Source organism: Corvus moneduloides, chromosome 21 (genome assembly GCF_009650955.1).
Source record: "Corvus moneduloides isolate bCorMon1 chromosome 21, bCorMon1.pri, whole genome shotgun sequence".
Classification (NCBI taxonomy): domain Eukaryota; kingdom Metazoa; phylum Chordata; class Aves; order Passeriformes; family Corvidae; genus Corvus; species Corvus moneduloides.
The window spans coordinates 10,494,506-10,514,032 of NC_045496.1; the positions used below are offsets into that span (position 1 = coordinate 10,494,506).

At 49.3% G+C, this 19,527-nt stretch overlaps 1 protein-coding gene across 13 annotated transcripts in view; it reads left to right on the top strand.

Annotated features, from left to right (window-relative positions):
- Window positions 1–19,527, top strand: part of EXD3 (exonuclease 3'-5' domain containing 3) — a 213,873-nt gene that overhangs the window by 24,174 nt on the left and 170,172 nt on the right. For 9 of the 13 annotated variants that reach the window (XR_004244042.1, XM_032130580.1, XM_032130570.1 and 6 more), the window contains one exon: window positions 19,342–19,453. Coding sequence is in view for 12 of the 13 variants with exons in the window: in XM_032130580.1 (XP_031986471.1) it covers window positions 19,417–19,453 (37 nt within the window). In the remaining variant the exon portion in view is untranslated. Of the gene's footprint in view, window positions 1–15,442; window positions 16,017–17,809; window positions 18,564–18,592; window positions 19,225–19,341; window positions 19,454–19,527 lie in introns of those variants that run through there. The other 4 variants (XM_032130575.1, XM_032130578.1, XM_032130577.1 and 1 more) reach the window with 4 other exon arrangements.

A 19,527-nucleotide genomic window follows, 5' to 3' on the forward strand; every position in this document is an offset into this window, starting at 1 on the left:
TTTTAAAATTTTGTTTTAAGCTAAATAAAAAAAAAATGCAGACAGCAGCCAGGAGAATAATATTTGGCTTTTGTTTCTATACCAGCTGGTTTTGTTCTCGGAAACTGATTTTAGCTCCTGGTGTGTTTCTGCAATTTGTAGCTCATGACTTGCAGGAGCAGATGATTCACTGCCAAGTGTGCCCTGTGCACAGAGCCATGAGAGCAAGGGCAGGCAGAGCATGTCATTAATTCCTAGAAAGAGGGGGATTTTGGGTGAAGGTCACTGGACAGGATCTTGTGACAGTGGAGTTGGCTGTTTCCAAGAAATTTTGCTTTGTAAGAGATCTTAAAGTTTTACCTTTAATGGAGCTGATTGCAACAATTCCCACAGAGCAAAGGCTGGGAAAGGTCTGTACATGGAGCTCTTAGGAGGAGTTTGATAGAGAGCTGGCTGGACCAAGGAGGAAAGGCTGACAGAATTTGGATTAGGTCTGGAGAAGAGAAGGCTCCATGGAGACCTTAGAGTCTCTTCCAGTGCCTAAAGGGTTTTCCAGAGAGCTGGAGAGGGACTTGGGACAAGGGATGGAGGGACAGGATAAAGGGAATGGCTTCCCACTGACAGGGTTTAGATGGGATATTGGGAAGGAATTGTTCCCTGGGAGGGTGGAGAGGCCCTGGCACAGGGTGCCCAGAGCTGCCCCTGGATCCCTGGCAGTGCCCAAGGCCAGGTTGGACATTGGGGCTTGGAGCAGCCTGGGACAGTGGGAGGTGTCCCTGCCCATGGCAGGGGTGGCACTGGATGGGCTTTAAGGTCCCTCCCAACCAAAAGCAGTCGGGGACTCTGTGATTCCCACGTTCGTCTCCTCTCTCTGGTTTGGGAGGCTGCAGAGCTCCGGAGCCCAGCCCTGTCCCGGGGGGCTCCGGCCGCCCCTCCGTCCCCTCTCGCGGGCCGAGCTCCCGCTCCTCGCAGCGTAAACCCAAAACTTGGTGCATTTTTTTTGAGATGCTTCTTATCTCAGCCACTGTTTCGCCTTTCCTGCTTGTTCCCTTAACAAGCGCTGCTGCTCCAGCCCCGCGGTTACCGCCCCGTCCTCCCCGCGCCGGGCCCGCAGCATCCCCGGGGAACAGTGCCGGTATCTCCCGCTCGCCGCCGGTGGCGGCAATGTTATTCTTCATTTGTCTGCTCTAAGAATAAGAAAAGGCTGTTGGGATCTGTACTGCCGTGAATGCCGGCCTTGTCAGCCCGAGTCCTTTAGGAATCCAGTTAGTTTCCAGTTTCTGTCTTTGATCTCAGCCCGGGGTTCTCTCCGGAGCTGTGGTTTGTGCGAGCTGTGCTGCTCTGTCATGTGCTGCATTTCAGGCACAGTGAGAGTGCTCATGTGCTTGGGCTTGTTCGCAGATGTGCTGCTGTGCCAGGGCTGGGCTGTGAATGAGGAGCCAGGGATTGTGGCTTAATTCTAGCAAGGCATCGAGCTGGGCTTTCATGCTGAAGAATTGTGTTTTAGGGATGCTACTTTTTCTGCACAATAATTTACGGTGCGGCATGATAAAAACAGTATTTGGATTTCTAATGCAAGGAGCCCAAACTGAGGAAATGCCAGAGCTGAGGATGCCTGCATACCACCAACCTACCACAATGTGGGTGTGAGTGATGACAGGCTTTAATTACGTGACCATGTACCAACCTTTCTCCCCCAAGAACTGTTGCTTTTCCCAGTGTTGAAGATGGATGTGATCTGGAGTGGGGAGTTAAGAAAGCTCTTGTCTGTCACAGCTGTGCCTCACTGGTCACCCCAGCCAGGGGGTGCAGAGGGCATGGAGCAGTGTATTCCAGGAGAAAAGGGAATTCTGCATTCTACAAAAACCTGACTTCTGTTCTGAATTCCTCCATAGACGTCTCAGACAGAGGCAGCTGTCTGGAAGCTGAGCACACTCAGAGCAATTTTCAGAATTTCAATTAAATTGTCCCTGAAAGGAAAAAACGAAGGGAGTTGTGGAACAGAGAAGAGTAAAGGGTAGTGTCAGGGAGTGGGACTGGTGAAGGAGAGCTGTGATGAGGCAATCCTCTTTAGGGAGGAAAGAGCCAGATAAGTAGTTTATAGCCTGTAGAACAACCTCAGTGAATAGAGGGGGAGGTTTAAACGACACAAAATCCCTCCTTCAGCTCCATTACCTAAAATATGCTGCTCTGCCTAAAATCTTTCATAATTTTTCCCACCAACCTGGTTGGGGTAGTTTAGTAAGAGCTACTCAATGACAAACATAGAGCAACACAGCTGTACCAGTATCCCTCGGGTGTATATTAAGCTGAGTGCTTTAAAAAATGAGAAATAACTCCCTGATCCCGAGAGCTGAAGGTGTGCATGTACCTCATGGCAGTGGAAATGCCTTGTCTCCCTCGGTGTTTCAGTTTGCCATCTAAAACCAGAGCTAACACTGCCTGGTACATGCCCATCCCATGGCCTCCAGTCTCAGTCTGGTGTGTTTTGGGGCATCTCCCTCTGTTTGAAGGTGGCAGCACTTGTGAAGAAGGTTTCAATTTAGAAATTCAGGTGTAATTCTGCAGAATTGTCCTTGTTCTTCATCGGATTTAATTCCTCACTGAGAACTCCAAATGAACATATTGGTTCTATTTTGAAGAAAGATTATCCTGCTTTATTTTCTTTTTTTTTTTTTAATCCCAGTGGTATTCCCAACACCACTCCCATTCCTGTATCTTCAAGGCAGGAACACTGAGAGCTGAGCAGGGCAATACAGGGGGGCACTGCTGGTGGGATGAGCCGTGAGCCAGCTCTGAGCTATGGATGTGTTCCTTCCCTTAGCATGTTACATCTTCAGCAAGACTCTTCTATTCCGTCCTCCTTTTCCCACAAAACCCTTTTGCTCCACAGTGAATCCCACAGCATCAAAAGTGGGGAGACATTTCTTTTGGTGATGAACAGCAGCTTGTTGTAATCTTTTAAGTTCAAATCCTCTTCTGTCCAGAACATGTTCTTGCTGAGGTTTGGGCAGTTTGGAAAAAAAAAATGATGAGCAATTTACTTTTAATTTTTGTCTTACTAAGCCTGATTATTGTTTTAATTATCCATTGTTATTGTTTGTGACCTTCCACTAGAATTGTTCAGTATGAGTTTAGAAAGATTCATGCTTTTATGTGCAGAGGGTGTGACTGGGAGGAAATGTTTGTTCAGATGGGTGGAACCGCTTATCTTTCTTGTACTTGCTTTGTGGGACATTCATCTTCAGTGAATGCTGCAGGATCACTTACTGAGCTATTTATCGTCTCCAGAAAGAAAATGGTATTTAAGATGTAGCAGATGGAACTGTCTGTTCCCCTAAAGCCCCCAGGGGATGCTGGTTACTGGGGTGAAGTGCTTGAACACACAGATGCTTTAGTACCCAACTTGTAGCATTTAGGACAAGAAGGAATCATAGAACCATGGAATGGTTTGGGTTGGAAGGGACTTTAAAGGTCGTCTCTTCCACCCCCTGCCATGGGCAGGGACACCTCCCACTGTCCCAGGCTGCTCCAAGCCCCAATGTCCAGCCTGGCCTTGGGCACTGCCAGGGATCCAGGGGCAGCCCCAGCTGCTCTGGGCACCCTGTGCCAGGGCCTGCCCACCCTCCCAGGGAACAATTCCTGCCCAATATCCCATCCAGCCCTGCCCTCTGGCACTGGGAAGCCATTCCCTGTGTCCTGTCCTTCTGTGTCCTTGTCCCCAGTCCCTCTGCAGCTCTCCTGGAGCCCCTTTAGGCCCTGCAAGGAGCTCTGAGCTCTCCCTGGAGCCTTCTCCTCTCCAGGTGAGCACCCCCAGCTCTCCCAGCCTGGCTCCTTAGGAGAGACCAGAAGAAACTGCAGGGGAGGGACTGGGCAAGCCTCAACTCCAGAGAAGCTTCCCTCTGGAATCAAAATCTTTTACATTTGGGTTGTGCAATATAGCCATGAGGCAGGAACTGAATGTGCTTTCATGAATGAAGTATTAAAATTGTCACTCCCTAATTTGTAGTTGGTGCATTTCTGGTTTGTGCCTGGAGGAGTCAGGGGTTGATGGGATGATGGAAAGCCAGCACTGCCAATTTGGAGTCCCTGCTTCAGAAACTGGTGGGCCCACTGCCTTGTCCATGATGAACGGGCAGTTCAAATGTTCCATGTTCCAGACCTCATTTCCCAATTTAAATGCATTTTTAAAAACTCTAGTTCAGTGTTTCATTTCTTATGGCCCTGTTGTATGGATGGGTGACTTTTAAAAAATTATTTATTAAAAATAATTATATTACTTGATATACAGATTAGGTGTTTATTATTTATTTAGAAGTCACCAGTTAAAAAAAAATCTATCTGAACAAAATAATGGAGATAAAGGCAGTAAAACTGCCAGCTGCAGAAACCACTGTGTCATTTCAGACCGGGCACATTTGGGAACAGGTTAATGTTTCAGCTTCTTAAACCATCACCTCCTGTTTTAATGAGTAGCATGCTTGTTGGAAATCAGCTGAACCTCCTGGGGGGAACCCAAATGAATAATGTCCCACTTTTCATTAGAATCTCATTAGTTTTGCAGTTATGAGGTATAAATCAAAAAACATAAGCGAAACCAGCAGTCCCCAAAACACAGGGGTGTTCAGATTCCTGCTAATGGATGTCTGGCTCCTTATACTTCATGTCAGCCTGTGACTGGAATTCAGCAGGGTACTGTGGGGCTTTTAGGCTCGGACTGGTTCGTGTTGGTAATTCCTACTCACACGGATGTGGAGAGGTGGGAATTCTGCTCCCAGTGCATTCCCGGGGGTTTGCATCTGCAGCCTCTTTGGGCACGTTTGACTTGGCCTGGGGAAGATGCAGTTTTAAAGAATTTCTGCCACGATTGTGAAAAACATCTTTTAAAAGGCTTAATTGAAACTTTTGTCTTGAATGTGTTTTGCAACACAGCGATTTTAATTTTAGTGAAATATGGACATTGTGAAACTACAGAGATCTGAAAATGGGCATGAAAAGAAAGGAAACTTTCAATGTGTTTCCATCACACAGTTTTTGCAAGCTTATGTTAAACCAGATCATCGCAAATGCTGAGCATGAGGGTTCATGTAACTGGCTGAGGTGTCCGTTCCTTGCATTCCTTGCAGGTCTTCCCATGATATCTGGAAAATCTGGATTACTAGGCCTTCTTTTCCTGCTGTGTTTTTTAAGCCAGTTGGAAGCAGGAAGAACTCACCATCTTCACTGCAGACCCCCATTTATGGGATAGGTGATGAGTCCCTGGGCTGTTGTGGGATCTGTAGGAATAAGGGCCTGGCAATAACACCAAACATAAAGTAGATCAGTAGCAGCCTCATTTCCCAGCTCCCAGGAGTAGCTTCAGTGGTCTTGAGCAGAAAAAATTCTCCTGCTGTAAGAGAAAGATTGGGTTTATTTCCAAGGCTGAGTGTGGTGCAGTGTCTCCTTCCCACTTCTGCAGCCTTTTCCATTGCCTGGCATGGGCAAGAGCCCTTCTGAAATCACGGGCTGCACTCTCAAGCAGGTAAAGCACAGCCCCAGTCAGGGAACAGCAGTCCGAGGGATTGCTGCCTGTGCTGGGGTGAGGAGTGGTGCAGGTGAGAGCCTGTCCTTGGGCCGATCTGTCCCTGGCTGTCCTGGCTGTTGGTCCCAGTCTCTCCTCAGCCCCAGATGCTGTTTGCTGGGTGCTGTTGTTTACCCAGCACCAGCCCACGCGGGCGGCTCTCGCCTGCGGAGCTGTTCCGTAGCCAGACCTTCGGGACAGAGCTCCACGTTTGCTTTTTGTGGTTGTGTCTGCTTAACCACATGGCTTTTATGATAAATATAGGAGAGAATGTATAGAGCAGTTCCAAGGAAAGGAAAGTGTCTCTAGTTGAATCAACTCCTATGGAAAATCCATTCCCATTTTTAGTGTTACAACCAGAAGACAACCGGCCTGCACTCACGTAATACTCAGCACGTGTCACTGTAGAAAGTGGCACCTTTCATACAAACATACAGTCCCTGGGCCCAAACAGATTTAATAGCAGAGATTGGAGGGCACATGCAAGTCTGTTCAAAATCTGCTGTAATTCGACACGAACTTTGATTTCCTGCCAGCCTGCAAATGTAGGTCAGGAAAAACAGGTACTTGTTTCTACAACTGTCTGATGGCTGTGGTGGAACTCGCGGGAGTGTTCTGCTGGCTTTTCTTTTTTGAAAAAGATTTGCATTGATTTATAAATCTTTAAATTTAGAAAGGCAAACCGGTCTTTCATATTTTCCAGAAGGGCTTCATTCTTTCCACAGTATATGTTTGGAAGTCTGAACTCTCTCTTACTTGGAGACCGGGGGAGAAGGAGAGGGAAGCGCCCGCCAGTTTGAAATGTTTTACATTTTTGAGAGCAGCACAGGCTGCAGTAACAAGCAATGTGAGCCCTTCCCTCCGGAGTGCCCTGGGATGCCGCGTGGCCTCATTAACTTGGCTGCTCCAGGAACAGATTGAAAGCTGCTATTTTCATGGATATTGTTTAAAACTTGGCTGCAGTGATGAGGTGGGGAGGGAGAAAACAAACAAGCGAGAGAGCAAGAAAAAGAGCCTTAAGGCTGATACTGCTGTTTTTTTGGTTACAGATATGGAAAATGTTGCAATTTTGCTAGGATAACATCATTTTGGCTTTGATATATTCCATTTGGGATGTTTGCTTTACACTTGCTGAGTTTAACTTGGATTGAGATGAGGAACTTGTTCAGATTTGAGCATGGCTCTGTGAAGTCTCTCTTGGTGGTAGGTTAAAAATAGAGCGGGTTTGCGTTATTTTTTTTCCCTGCTGTGGCCTAGATGAGGTGCAAAAAGAAAGACTTTGCATTGTACGTGCTGTCTCCCGGGTTTCATGCCCTCCTGAGCACGGGGCACACCACTGTTGTGTCTCCTCTGGAAGAGCTTTAAGCCAACTGGCAGCTTGTCCAAGGAGGGACTGAGGGAAGATGGGACACCTGGGCACGTCCGTGAGTTCCTCGGAAGGGTGTGCACACAGATGAGTTTATGACTCTGTTCTGTCTCTGTGGATCTGTGATGGGGTGGGGGTGTTTCAGTCTCCCTGTAGCCAGCAGTGGGGCTCAAGGTCACTGTTGAACCCTGTCTGAAGTGTTTGATTTCTCCCCAAAGCTGGGCTGTGGGGGGGATGTTGCTCAGGAGAAGATCAGAGTTGTCCTTGTTCTAAGCCCTTTGTCCTCCCATTCTCTGCTGAAATGGCGCTGTCAGGCACTGCCTGGGGGTCAGTGGAGGTTTGGGGAATTTGGGAATTTGGACAGCCGAGGATGGATTTGACTCCTTTGTGGAGGACCTCAAGCTTTCTGTTAGAATCATCAAAAGCCCTGAGCTGGAAGGGAACCCCAGGATCATCGAGTCCAACCCCTGGCCCTGCACACACACCCCAACAATCCCACCCTGGGCATCCCTGGCAGCGCTGTCCAAACGCTCCTGGAGCTCTGGCAGCCTCGGGGCTGTGACCACTTCACAGATTCGATGGGCACTGAAGGGTTTTCACATTTGGATATTATTCAGCCTTTCCCTCCCACTGCCCCTTCCTCCTCCTCCTCCTCACACCTCACAGAAACACCACGTTTCCTCCTTTGACAAACAGCACACAGGAGTGAATGGCCTGAGATCAATGACACCGTGGTCACCAGTTCTGGTCGGTGGAGCTGTGTGTGGCCTTCGCCACCAGAGCACACTGCAGGGGAGTGACAGACTGTCCCAGCCTGTGTCCCCAGGGCTCGGGGAGCCTCACCTGCGCCTCCCCACCTGCTTTCTGCTTCACTCCTGGGAATCACAGCCCTGTGAAATCTGCACCTTGTAATAGTGATTCATTTCGGTTTCAGGTACTGCATTTTAATTCAAAATTTCAAGTACTGGGTATTCTGACTTTCTTACAGTAATCAGTAGAGACTGCTGGTGGTGTTAGCAGGAAGACAGACACTTTAATGAAGGAGGGCTGGGACACGTAATAGGTTTTGTCCTGGTTATCCCTGGGGTGACAGAGCTGCTGCTGACAGGGGTGAGCAGAGTGGGCTGCGGGGTAGACATCCCCACCTCAGGAATACAGGGAGGGACAAACCTTTGGATTTTGCAACCTCCTGAAACATTGTTCTCATTTCACACGAGAAAATAGCTGCCCTCTGTAACTGCTGTTGGTCGTGACCCATCCACAGACGGGGTTGCTGTGAGCTGAGCACAGTATCTGGGGCTGGAGCCATCCCTGGGCATGGGACTTGCTGAGCTTCCAGCAGCTGAAGAACAGCTTTTGCTGCTGTAGCTGTGCAGATGTGAGAGCAAGCCTGGTGCCATCTGACCAAAGCTTTGGTGTTTGCAGACTCTTTCTTCCCCGGTCCCAAGTCAAAGGAGGGCACTGGAAGTGCTTGGGGCTGAGCATCGTTTGCCGTTGTAGATCAATACAGTTCTAACTGTCAGTTCTGTCCAGGAATCACTTCTTCTCCCCCTCGATTGTTTGCCCAGCTCTGCTGCGGCCGGGGACTCTCCGATGGCACAGGATCAGATGGATTGTTGGAGCGTCTGAGGCGTTATTGTCCTGAGCTTGGCTTCTGATGCTGCGTGCGGCCGCGAGCGGGGGGAATGACAGATGAGCCGAGGCTTCCCGGCAGGCGGGCAGCGCATCCCCCAGCTGTTCGGAAGAATTGAGGGAGAGAAAAAGGAGAAAGGCAGATTATCCCATTATGTTTACAGGGCATCGGTCACACAAACAATGACTGTCCTCTTTGACAAGAGGATTGTTTAATTAGTTAAGGGTTTGATAAAGAGATGACTGAACATACAGTGCTCTGAAGGCATCTGCCTTTTAGTACAGCAGGCACGTCCTCCCTGCGAGCCCCGGGCTTCTCCTTTCTCCCGAGGAGCGCCGGAGGTCTCCAGAGCTCTGTTCCAAGTCTCAGAGCTGCTTACTTTGAGCATATTAAATTGAGTTTCTGTTATCTGAGAAGCAGAATTATAATTTAGCTGCCTGTGAACTAGTTCTGAGCATTCAGAAAGAGGGAGGCAGTGTGAGTTATACTTGGAAGCACATATTTTGTCATGGGTGTATTCTGGTATTACTAGTCCTCTTATCTGTTGTAGCTTTTCCCTTGCTCCTTTCTCCTTAATTTTTAATCTGTGACAAGCATTGCCAGGTTAAATTCCACAGATTCTGAACTGAACCAGAAAGAGAATCTGTGTAAAGAGGTAATTAATTAAGCCTATGTCAGTATGAAGCAGTGGAATTCCAAGTGTGTGTTGCAGTGGCTGTAGGTACCGTGTTACACTGGCTTCACCTTCCTTCTGAATTTGACCGTAAAATCCAATTTGAAAGACAGAAGTAATGAGTAGAGAGTGGATTTAAGTAGTACATTGCAGTGTTGGTGTTAGCATTGATTCTAGTCTGTGTAACTCCTCAAAAGCAAGGAGTATACAGAATTTAAATCCATATTCAGTACTTCAGAAACTGTTCCAGCTCAGCCATGAAATATTTATGTTTAACATCCTGCTGAACTTGCAATGGTTTGCTTGGGTTTAAATTGGCATCTGCCTTTGTACCTTAATACTGACAAATAATTACACATAACGCATCCTGGGTAATAAGAAATAATGTTGTAGAAAATGCAATTTTTTAAATACAGGCTACCTAAAATGTTCTGTTGCTGTATCTTACTTTTAAGCCAACATTAGAAACCACTTACTGTTTGTATTTTTTTTTAAGGTTTAAGCCTCCTGTTGTTTTTTTTTCTTGGAGACTCTTCACGCTGTGTAGTGTTCTGTGGGCCCAGCAGAAATCCTGCTGCTCTGTCAGAGCGTGTGTCATCAGCTGTTTGACCACAGCCAGAGAGGGGCTGGAGGAAGCGTTTTGAATTCACAGGGGGGTTGTGCATCAGGATTAACTGTCCAGCGCTGGGGACAAACTGTCGCTGTGGCTTCCAGTTATTGATCTGGCCGTGCAAGCTTCTTCTTTGTGTGCTGAGTGGGCTGAGTGGGGAGGCTGTGCCGTGTGTCAGCACCCTGGCTGCTCCAGGCAGGGGCAGCAATGCCCTCGGCATCCCCAGCAGCAGGGACAGTGATGGAGCTGATGGAAGCCAAGGGCAGAATTCCTCCCTCTCAGACACCGGGATTTGTTCTCTTAGTGCTCTTAGTGCTCCTGTCTTAGAGGGCTGCAAGTGTGTCCCAACTCTCAATAAATAATCGGTATAAAATAAGCCTTTCTCCAGGTTAATTAAAATGTACAAACAGAGCTGCAGTCCAGAATTGCAGAGATGTTGTCAGGGCACAGACACTGCTCTTGGGGGCTCTTTCTGCTCATTCTTTACCCCTCAGTGTGGGGCCTTATGCCAAGTGCCTCAGGGGAGCTGAGCAGGGACTTTACAGCTGACCCCTGCCACTTGCAAATCTCATGGAAGTTTCTGGAGTCCCAGGTTGGTGCCTCACTTGTTACCCGGAGAGGTTATGGGCTCCCCATGCCTGGAAGTGTCCATGGCCAGGTTGGACGGGGCTTGGAGCAGCCTGGGACAGTGGAAGGTGGCAGGGGGTGGAACGAGATGAGCTTTTCAGCCCCTGCAGTTTCTGGTAGGCATCTGCAGACTCCGAGTGGGGAGTGAGGCAGGAGAGAACCACAGGGTGAGATCTCTCTCCAGTGGTTGCTTTGATCAAGTGAGGACTTGTGTCCTTGTGCTTTACAGCAGAGGTGCTCATGGCTTTGTGGCAGAGCAGTGCAGACACAAACTATCCTGATGCAGCTGACTTGCTGCACTGTGAACAAGCGAATTAGATTAGAGCATCCCAGGGCAGACGTAGCATTTCATGTCCAAATGCAAAGGGGAGGAATCCCAGTCTTTCCAGCGGTTGCCCACAGTTTTGCTGTTTCACTTTGAATTTGTTGCCAGTTGTTCAGATGCCAAATGATTTGGCAGACAAAAATCAGATATCCCTGCCCATGCCTGAAGGAGAATAATATGTTGGTTCTAACATTTGTATTATTTTATGGGTCGATTCATCACTACTTAAAGGTTTTTCAAAAGGTGGTTAAAACTATGCATAAACTGTAGCACTTTCCGAAAAATTAGAGCATGATTATTGCAACTGTAACTATGGCTAATAAATCATAGTGAGAAAACACATGCCTTTCAGGTTAATAATGTTGTTTATGGGTACAGAACAGTCCAAAAGCTGGGTAAGGCCGCCTTTTTCTCAACTTCTGAAGACAGTGGTGGAGACGCCTGTAGCTGCTGAGATCTCCTGATCTGAGCAGATGTTTCACAGTGACTGTGCATGTCGCTGCTCAAAACACTTGTGAAAATTAACCTGAGCCTTTGAACTGGGGAGCTCTGTTCCCCAGTCTGACCCAGGTGTTGGGGCTGAGGCAGGAGGAGGCTGCAGGGTAAAGCCTTTGCTTGTGCATCATAAGGAGAACCAAAGGGCGAGGAGGAGGCTGCTGGCCACCCATCTTCCAAACATGTGGAAAAACCTGGCTCCCTACCCAGGAGTTTCAGGAGTGGTTTCTCTGTGCTGGCCTTCCAGGAGTGCTGCCAGGAGAACAAAACTGCAGCTTCAAGACTCTCCTTATGTACAGTATCATCTTCTACAAACTTGATTACAGCCCAACATCCCTTGTAAAAGCCATTTATGCCACCAGAGATGACCTTATTAATCCCACTGGTGGCTTAATCAATCACTGCATTCAGAGCCTGCTTCCCTACCTCTTTACCTCCTGAATAAGCTTGGAGAGGATCTCTAGATCTGGGCTTAGAAGGTCTCTAAGCTTATTCAGGATGTAAAGCATGAGGAACAACTACCCATGAAGTAGTTTTGAAACCAATTTATTATCAGGCATGGTGGAGATAATACTGACATGGCTTGGGAAGAGATAAAAAAATCAGTGCACAATGTGTGGTGAATAATGTGACTTGGCTTTGTCCTGACCTTGTGAGATGTGGCACTATTCCTGTACTCCAGCAGAATGTTGTTTCTCTTGCTGGAGGTGTGAGTGTGAGGAGGTGTGCGAGGAGAGTGTGGTGCAGTTACTGGCTTCATGCTTGACAAAGACTTAATTGAATTTGATAAGCAGCTTTAATTGACCTTGAGGTCATCTGGTGATGACAGTGAAATGAAACTTGTTCAGGAAGAACCAGGGGAAACAAGGACATTGCATGGATGTCAGTCCCTTGGGTGTCAGTCCCTCGGGTGTCAGTCCCTCAGGTGCCAGCGGGTGGGATTGCCCAGGGTGCAGAGGGTGGGGAAACAAAGCCCCCAGTGCATTATAAGGCACGATCTTATAACGAGAGCTACTGGTCAAGGTCTCAGACCAGCAATCAGTCATCCCTTAATTTATATTCCAAGTAGCACTCAGGATCTTCAGCCGCAACAAAGCCATGTTCAGCCATCACCAGATGTTGCAGCTGATCTGGGCTGCAGCTCCTGCCTCTCCACCCTCCCTGTCCTCCAGCATTCCTCTCCTTGCTGCCATGAACAACGAGGATACTCCCTGCAGGACAGGGGAGGACTCACGGGCAATGATGTGGGCAAAAGTCAAACAGAAATGAAATAAGAGACAAAACTTACTAAAACAAGTAGCTGCTCGTTGTTGACACAGAGTATCAGATCTTGGGGAGCAAAAACTGTGAAGGAAATCTGAGTTAAACATGAAAAGAACCTGGAAATGAAAATGCCAATAGCTTGTGGAACTTCTGAATTCTGGCAAGGTTTCCAAGGCGTAATAGCAGTGTCTCTGGGAGAAGCAAAGGAGCTGCCCGTGCCCCTGAGGGTGGCCTGGGACCTGTGCAGGCTGCAGGGCCACTGGCTCCGCTCCGGCTGCTGAGGAACTCCCGGCCAGGGCGGAAGATGAGGAGCTGCAGACAGTGGGGATCTGAGGGATTTGCTAGTAACAGGGAAAACAGAGGAAATGGTGATTTGAGAGGAAATCCTTGGATTATTCTGCTTTGATTCATGGTTAGACATGGTCCGGAGTGAAAGTGATCGAGGAGAAAACCACGCAGTGGAGCTTCAGCTCCTGTGAGTGAATGGAAAGGGAGATCAGGGAGAGAAGCGGATCAGGATGGAAAAAATTTAGCAGATTTCTAAAATTACTCATTCATCCTATACAGGCTTTTTATTTCTACATCTACATCTGGAGGTATTCAAGCAAAACCCTGGGGAGAAGGAAAGCTTCAACACTATTGCAAATAAATAGAAAGAAGAAGGGGGAAAAAAAGGTACTTTGATCAAAGACAAACCTTCCTCCCTCCCTTCTGCTGTAAATGCCACAATTCATGAAATTCTCTCTGTTTCATCTGGGAATTTGCTGGAGTGTGTGTCAGTCAGGAGGTGATTGCATTTAGTGCACTTGGCCAACACAGCTGTACCCCCAAAACTGTGCAGTGGGGATGTGGCTGCAGAGTGTCTCTGGGTGCTCCCTGGGGACAACCTCCAAGGTGTGGGACTTGGCCAGAGGTGAGCTCAGCCCGGGTCCCTGTGTCACTGCTCTGCCCCTGCCCAGCAGCTGCACTCAGACATTCTGCCCTGCTGTGTGTTAGAGCTCCAGCCCAGAGCCCAGTGGTTTTGTACAAATCCTTTCACCCCCTGTTCTCATTTATGTGTCGGAACTGCGAGCCGAGGCCTCGGGCGGGCGGGCATGCACCCAGCCAGCTGTGCTGTCCTGGCAGGGCAAGGTAGGACAAACATCTGGCAACAGCAGGGGCTGCAGCTGCCGTGGCCACGGCTGCCAGAGCCTGTCCAGCCAAGCCTTTTAGAAGTGTCAGACTCTGGAGGATGCTTCATGCTTTAAAAAAAAAGTGAATATTTAATGAGAGATAATAAAGCTTCCTCAGTGATCCAGGAGGAGACGTTCAAACACTCCATCAGAGAGCACTGGACAGATGTTGGTAATACTGGCTTAACACTACTGCCTAAACTTGGAATTCAAGTGCTGGGGAGCAGTCAGAGTGCCTGAAGGACTCACACTGACGCAGCCCTGGCTCTGTTTGGGGAAGTGCTGAAGTCCTGTATTGAGTCCCCAGCGGTGTTGTGCTCACAAAGCTGTTCTAGGACGGGAAAAAAAGCAAGCCAAGTAAGCTCTTCTAATGTGAGAGAGCTCAAGAGAGACTGAGTTGTCAGCATTCAAAGTAACTGCTGGATCTCCTTGTAAGAAGGATTTACGTGTCACTATTACAATCACCCTGATTATTTAGTCCCGTGACACTTTAAAGTTTTTCAAATTTTTCTGTATTATAGTGGTTTTCAGTAGTGGCCAAAAATTGGAATGAAATTTGTGAAGTGTCTTCAACTGACCTGTTTTTCTGTTTGCTGAGAATTTTTGTTACACTTTGATTCTGGTGGAAATCCTGCATTGCCTATTTCCAAAGTTGTTCCTTGTTTTTTTGGCTTTGTGTTTTAAGGTGCTGGTTTGGAAGTGAAATGATCCTTTGAGATTCTTTCTCCTGAAGTGCAAACCCTTTGGCAGGTTAAGTACAGCCTGCATGGGTTTAAAATAGCTCTGGAAAGTGCCAGTGTAGGTGTCTGTTCTGCCCGTGAGCCTCTCGTGCCTTACCCAGGGTGTGCTGTCACGTCCCCCCAGCCTTCCCTTCACACCAGTAGAGAAGAAGCAAGAATCAGAAAAATGCAGACAATAACAAGGCTGAAAATCAACCTCTGAAGTTAACACAGCCCAGACTATCAGGTTTCTGTTTCACCATTGCCTTTACACGGAGTTTTCTGTTCTTGGTGTTCATTATTCCCCGGGAACCTTCCCGTGCAGCACAGCAGGGTCAGGACGCTGTGCCTTGGGTCAGCAGGTTGGGTGTCACTGGTCGCAGTCAGCACCTTGGGGTGTCTGTGTGACACACGGGAGGTTGGACATGTTGGACATGTGACCAAGGTGTGTGTGGTCACCTCCCTGCCCTTCCTCGGTGCCAAGTTGGCCTTGTGGAGGGGGTGGCACAGAGCCCCCCTGCCAGGCGCGGCTCCTGTGTGACACGGGTGGCGTGGAGAGTGTTGAGGGAATCTTGCATCAGAAGGATGAGACTTCCAGGGATGATTCCCTCAGGTGGCTGAGGGGTCCCCTCCCTGCTACAATCCTTTCAGAAATAAGGGAGAGGATGGATACTGCCTGTGGGGAGCTGGGTAGTGCTGGGAGGCGGAAAGGACGATAAATCCCAGGGGTTTTAGGTAATCCGGGGGGTTTCGGGGACCCCGGAGACAGGAGAGTAGGGCAGGTCTCTGTGCGGGCTGTGCGCGGTTCCGGGGCAAACGCAGGGGCGGAAGGGCCGGCTGTGATCAGTGTGATGTACAGAAATACCTGAGCTAACACACAGAAGACGTGTTCAGCTCCGGGCTGCTCCTGCAGCAAAGGGAGCCCGGCCCCGCGCGGGTTCGTCAGCAGAGGGTGCCAGAGCCCCGCGGCTGCTCCGCGCACCGGGGAACGGCACCGGGGAACGGCACCGGGGAACGGCACCGGGGAGCGCACCTGGGAGCGCACCGGGGAGCGCACCGGGGAACGGCACCGGGGAACGGCACATGGGAGCGCACCGGGGAGCTCACCGGGGAGCGCACCGGGGAACGGCACCGGGGAACGGCACATGGGAGCGCACCGGGGAGCGCACCGGGGAACGGCACATGGGAGCGCACCGGGGAGCTCACCGGGGAGTGGCACCGGGGAGCGCACCTGGGAACGCACCGGGGAACGGCACCGGGAGCGCACCGGGGAACGGCACATGGGAGCGCACATGGGAGCGCACCGGGGAGCGCACCTGGGAACGGCACCGGGGAACAGCACATGGGAGCGCACCTGGGAACGCACCGGGGAACGGCACCGGGGAGCGCACCGGGGAACGGCACCGGGGAGTGGCACTGGGGAGCTCACCTGGGAGGGCACCGGGGAACAGCGCCTGAGCCCGAGCCTGCCGAGCCTCCGGGGCTGCGGCACGGCCAGAGCCACCCCAGCATCAGCACGGCCCCGGCAGCGCTGCCCGGAGTCACTCCGGGTGTGCTGGTTGTGTCCAGGGTGCGTTCTCCAAGTGATTGATGGGTAAGAAGAGTGAAATGAGCAGGGAGAGCTGGGTCGTGGAACTCTGCAGGCATGCAGGGAGATACATTCTCCGGTATCCAGGGCTTCCTCCAGGGGGTTCGGGTTGTATTTGTGCCCTTGGGGTCACAACAATTTGCTTATTGATGTTAAGAACTTGGACAGGAACTTCCATGAAAAATACATTCCTGTCAAGCCGGTGGGTTTCGCCATGCTGAGGGGATGGCCTTGAAAATCCAGCAGACTTTGACAGACATCTGTTGATGTTTTGTCAGCTGCTTTCCAGTTTTAATGTCCGAGCTAATGAGGCAGAGGGTGTTCTCTGGAGCAGCGTGGCTCTGCTGGCTTCTGCCACGAGTGTTCTGCTTTGAGCCTTCAGCACTTCCAATGAATCTTTTTATGGCACTAATGGTGGAAAATTACTAAATTACTCCCATAAATGATCAAAAGTCAATAATCATTTAATAAAAATTCCATTCAAGTGAAGTGATCTCCTTAGCATAAGCTTGAGTCAAATGAATTAATGCAGGAGGCAGGGGTTGTGTCCTGGCCCCTCGGCTTCTGCCAGTGGTCCTGGTGGTGCTGAGCAGCCCTGTCCCAGTGGGAGCTCGTGGAGCCCCACTGGGTTCAGGGCCCTGGAGGAGGGGAGGAAGCCTGGGGCTCTTCACACAGGCCCGGCATTGTGGCAGGCACTGGCTGAATGATGCCTGGTTTGAATTTTCTTTTTTACTCTTTGTCAGTGGTTTTTTTCTATATCCTTATCACAGCAAAGTGAAGTTTATATTTCTGAGTAGTTAAAGATTTATGTGATAAAGGGAAGTCTGTAAAAATAGGTGGAACTGCTATTTGCATTTCAATCTGAGGTGCAGAGAGGCTGCAGCCTCTTCATCACTTCTGCCCACTTTGAAAGAACATGTGCCTCAGACGTGGCTGGTGAAAGGGCTCGGGAGGCAGGTCATTTGTGACACACTGCAGTCCGAGATGCCAGAATTTAAGGACACGTTTTGAGTGGTGTAGCTTAGCTGGGGCATTGTGAAGAATGCAGTGCTGGGTTTGTGGCTGACGGGAGCTAAATTGAAGCTAAATTGGGTTTGAGAATCCAAAGTCTGTAAAAGTCAATGAAAAGACACCCATTGTCCTTTGCTATGTGTGCCTGTATGTTCTGTAACACCAAAGCAATAAAAGGCAGGTTATAAAAATGTGAAATAGGCTTCAAAATCCCCATATGGAGAGCCTACAAATAACACTGCTTTGTAGTGTTTGTTTTCCTCGTTTCTAAGATTTAAGTTACTCTCACTTCACATTTTCAAGCCTTTTCCATACCCAAGCGGAATAGGAAACCTCCTTTTTGTTTTGGGGACATTTTCTGAGGAGAGATAAGATTTTTTACACAATCACTTCACCACATTTCTGGGCGTTAAGGAAAGCACCAGCTCAGGCAGAGCTTGAGATACCAACACAGAGCTGATCCCATGGAGGGTTAACAGATTGTCAGGAGGGAGACTTCCTGCTTTTCCTATCGTGGGTCAGGAGCCCCTTGTTCACTCCAGCCCAGCAATGGCCCTGCTTGAACTGAAATCACTCAGAAGGAAACCAGTGGCTCCCAGTTCCCTGTCTGGTGGTGGCTGTGGCCTCAGCTGTTTCTGAGGAGGCAGAATGAGAGCTCTGTTCACACCATCCCCATCCACCTGAGGGTTGCTTTGCCCCTGGCAGGGGCAGAGCTGTGAGCTGCAGGCAGGGCAGGTGTCAGACACTGTGCATCCATCTGTCCATCCACCCATCCATCCATCCATCCACCCATCCATCCATCCATCCATCCATCCATCCATCCATCCATCCATCCCTCCCTCAGGTCCTGCTGGAATTCCCATACAATGACATTTAAAAGGACCGTCCTGAGATCAGTCCAAGCTCTGCCATCTGCCCCAGCCTGTGTTTGTTGGTTACTGTGGTGGGGTCTTGTGGGACACAACCTGGAAAGCCACTGCTTGTGAATGGGGAAATTCTTCCCCTTTGCCCAACTGCTGAGCAGAGCCAAATTCTTCAGAGTCCTGGACCATGAATTTGCCATTTCAGTGGGTTTGTGTTTTTCGACAGATCATGTATGAATTACAGCCCTTTTTGTTTTCTAGGAGACCAGCAGGGTAAACTATGTTTAAACATATTTGTTCCATTTTTGGTATCTTCCCCTCACACACACCCTGCTTTTTTTTTATTTTGGGGCTAAAGACCTTAAAGAAAGTGAGAGCCCTTTTCTTGCACAACATGGTGAGGTTAATTCTGACCCTCTGGATCACATCCACAGCTGCTGGCACTTGGTAGCTTTGCTACCAAAGGTGACCTTCCCAGTGCCTGCTGAGAATCCAAAGCTTTTGAATGGCCCTGAGCGATGTACACCTCGTGCTAAACGTGGGGAGAGACTTCCAGAGTCACGGATCATCTGTGGAGAGCAGGAGGCTGTTCCTGGGAGGCCATCTGGATGCACTGCTCGTTCTGTGTCACGTCCTGCTCCGTGGTGCCTCACTTCCACTGCTCCACAACAATCCCAAGGTGCTGCTGTGCCTCCAGCCAGTACAGGGGCTTTAATCACTTGTTGTTATTGCCTCTCTGTTTGTGTTTTTCTAAGCATTTGTGTTCCACCAGCACACTCAGAGTGAGTGCTCTCGAGGGGGAATTTCCTTCCTGATAAACAATCCTGCAGTGATTCAGCAGGAAGGATGTGGTGGTTAAGGCACTGGACTGGGATTTGGGAGACATGGGTTCTGTTCCCAACTCTACCACAGTCAAGATGTGATGAGGAGTGGAAGGGCAAGCAAACAAAGAGGAGGAGCTGTGTAGCTGTGGCAAAAACATGCTTTCACATGGCCTGTTTGTCCAGTTTGGGGTTAGGTAGGTCTGGGGTTTGCGTAGAATCACAGAACCATAGAATCTGCGGAGCTGGAAAGGACCTCAGGATCATCGAGTCCAACTCTTCACCCTGTGCAGTTTTGTTTGGCTACTCAAGTGAACAGCATCAGGGACTCCTGTTTGTGCAAGTCCGAAACTCAGCCTATTCCAGGAACCCAGCTGTGCTTTAACATGTTGTTTCACTTTCCATGGGGTCTCAGATGCCACTTTCCAGTGTTTCTTGTTGATTTGATTCAGTTTCCCATTGCATTGTCTGATCTTCAGGCACGTGTCCTATGACTCCTACACCAGGCTGTACATGCATGTAGGTTCTCCACTCTCCTGATAAATTCGAGGACAATCGACCACACACAAGATACTCCCTTTCTCACACAGGGTGAAGTTGCTGCAGTTTGACAGTAACTCTACATTTTCTTTGCAGAAGGAAGAGCTTGGGCTGCATCTCTGAGTTAGAGCTCCAGCCTCAGCATCCTGACCTGGTGCGACCTTTGGGAGGATGAATCAGGACAGTTACTCAAGCGATCAGCCCACGGGTGAGTTTTCATTCAGCGTGATTTGCTTTTCATTTATTTTCTTACTGCTATTGGGGGAGAATGCTGGGTCACAA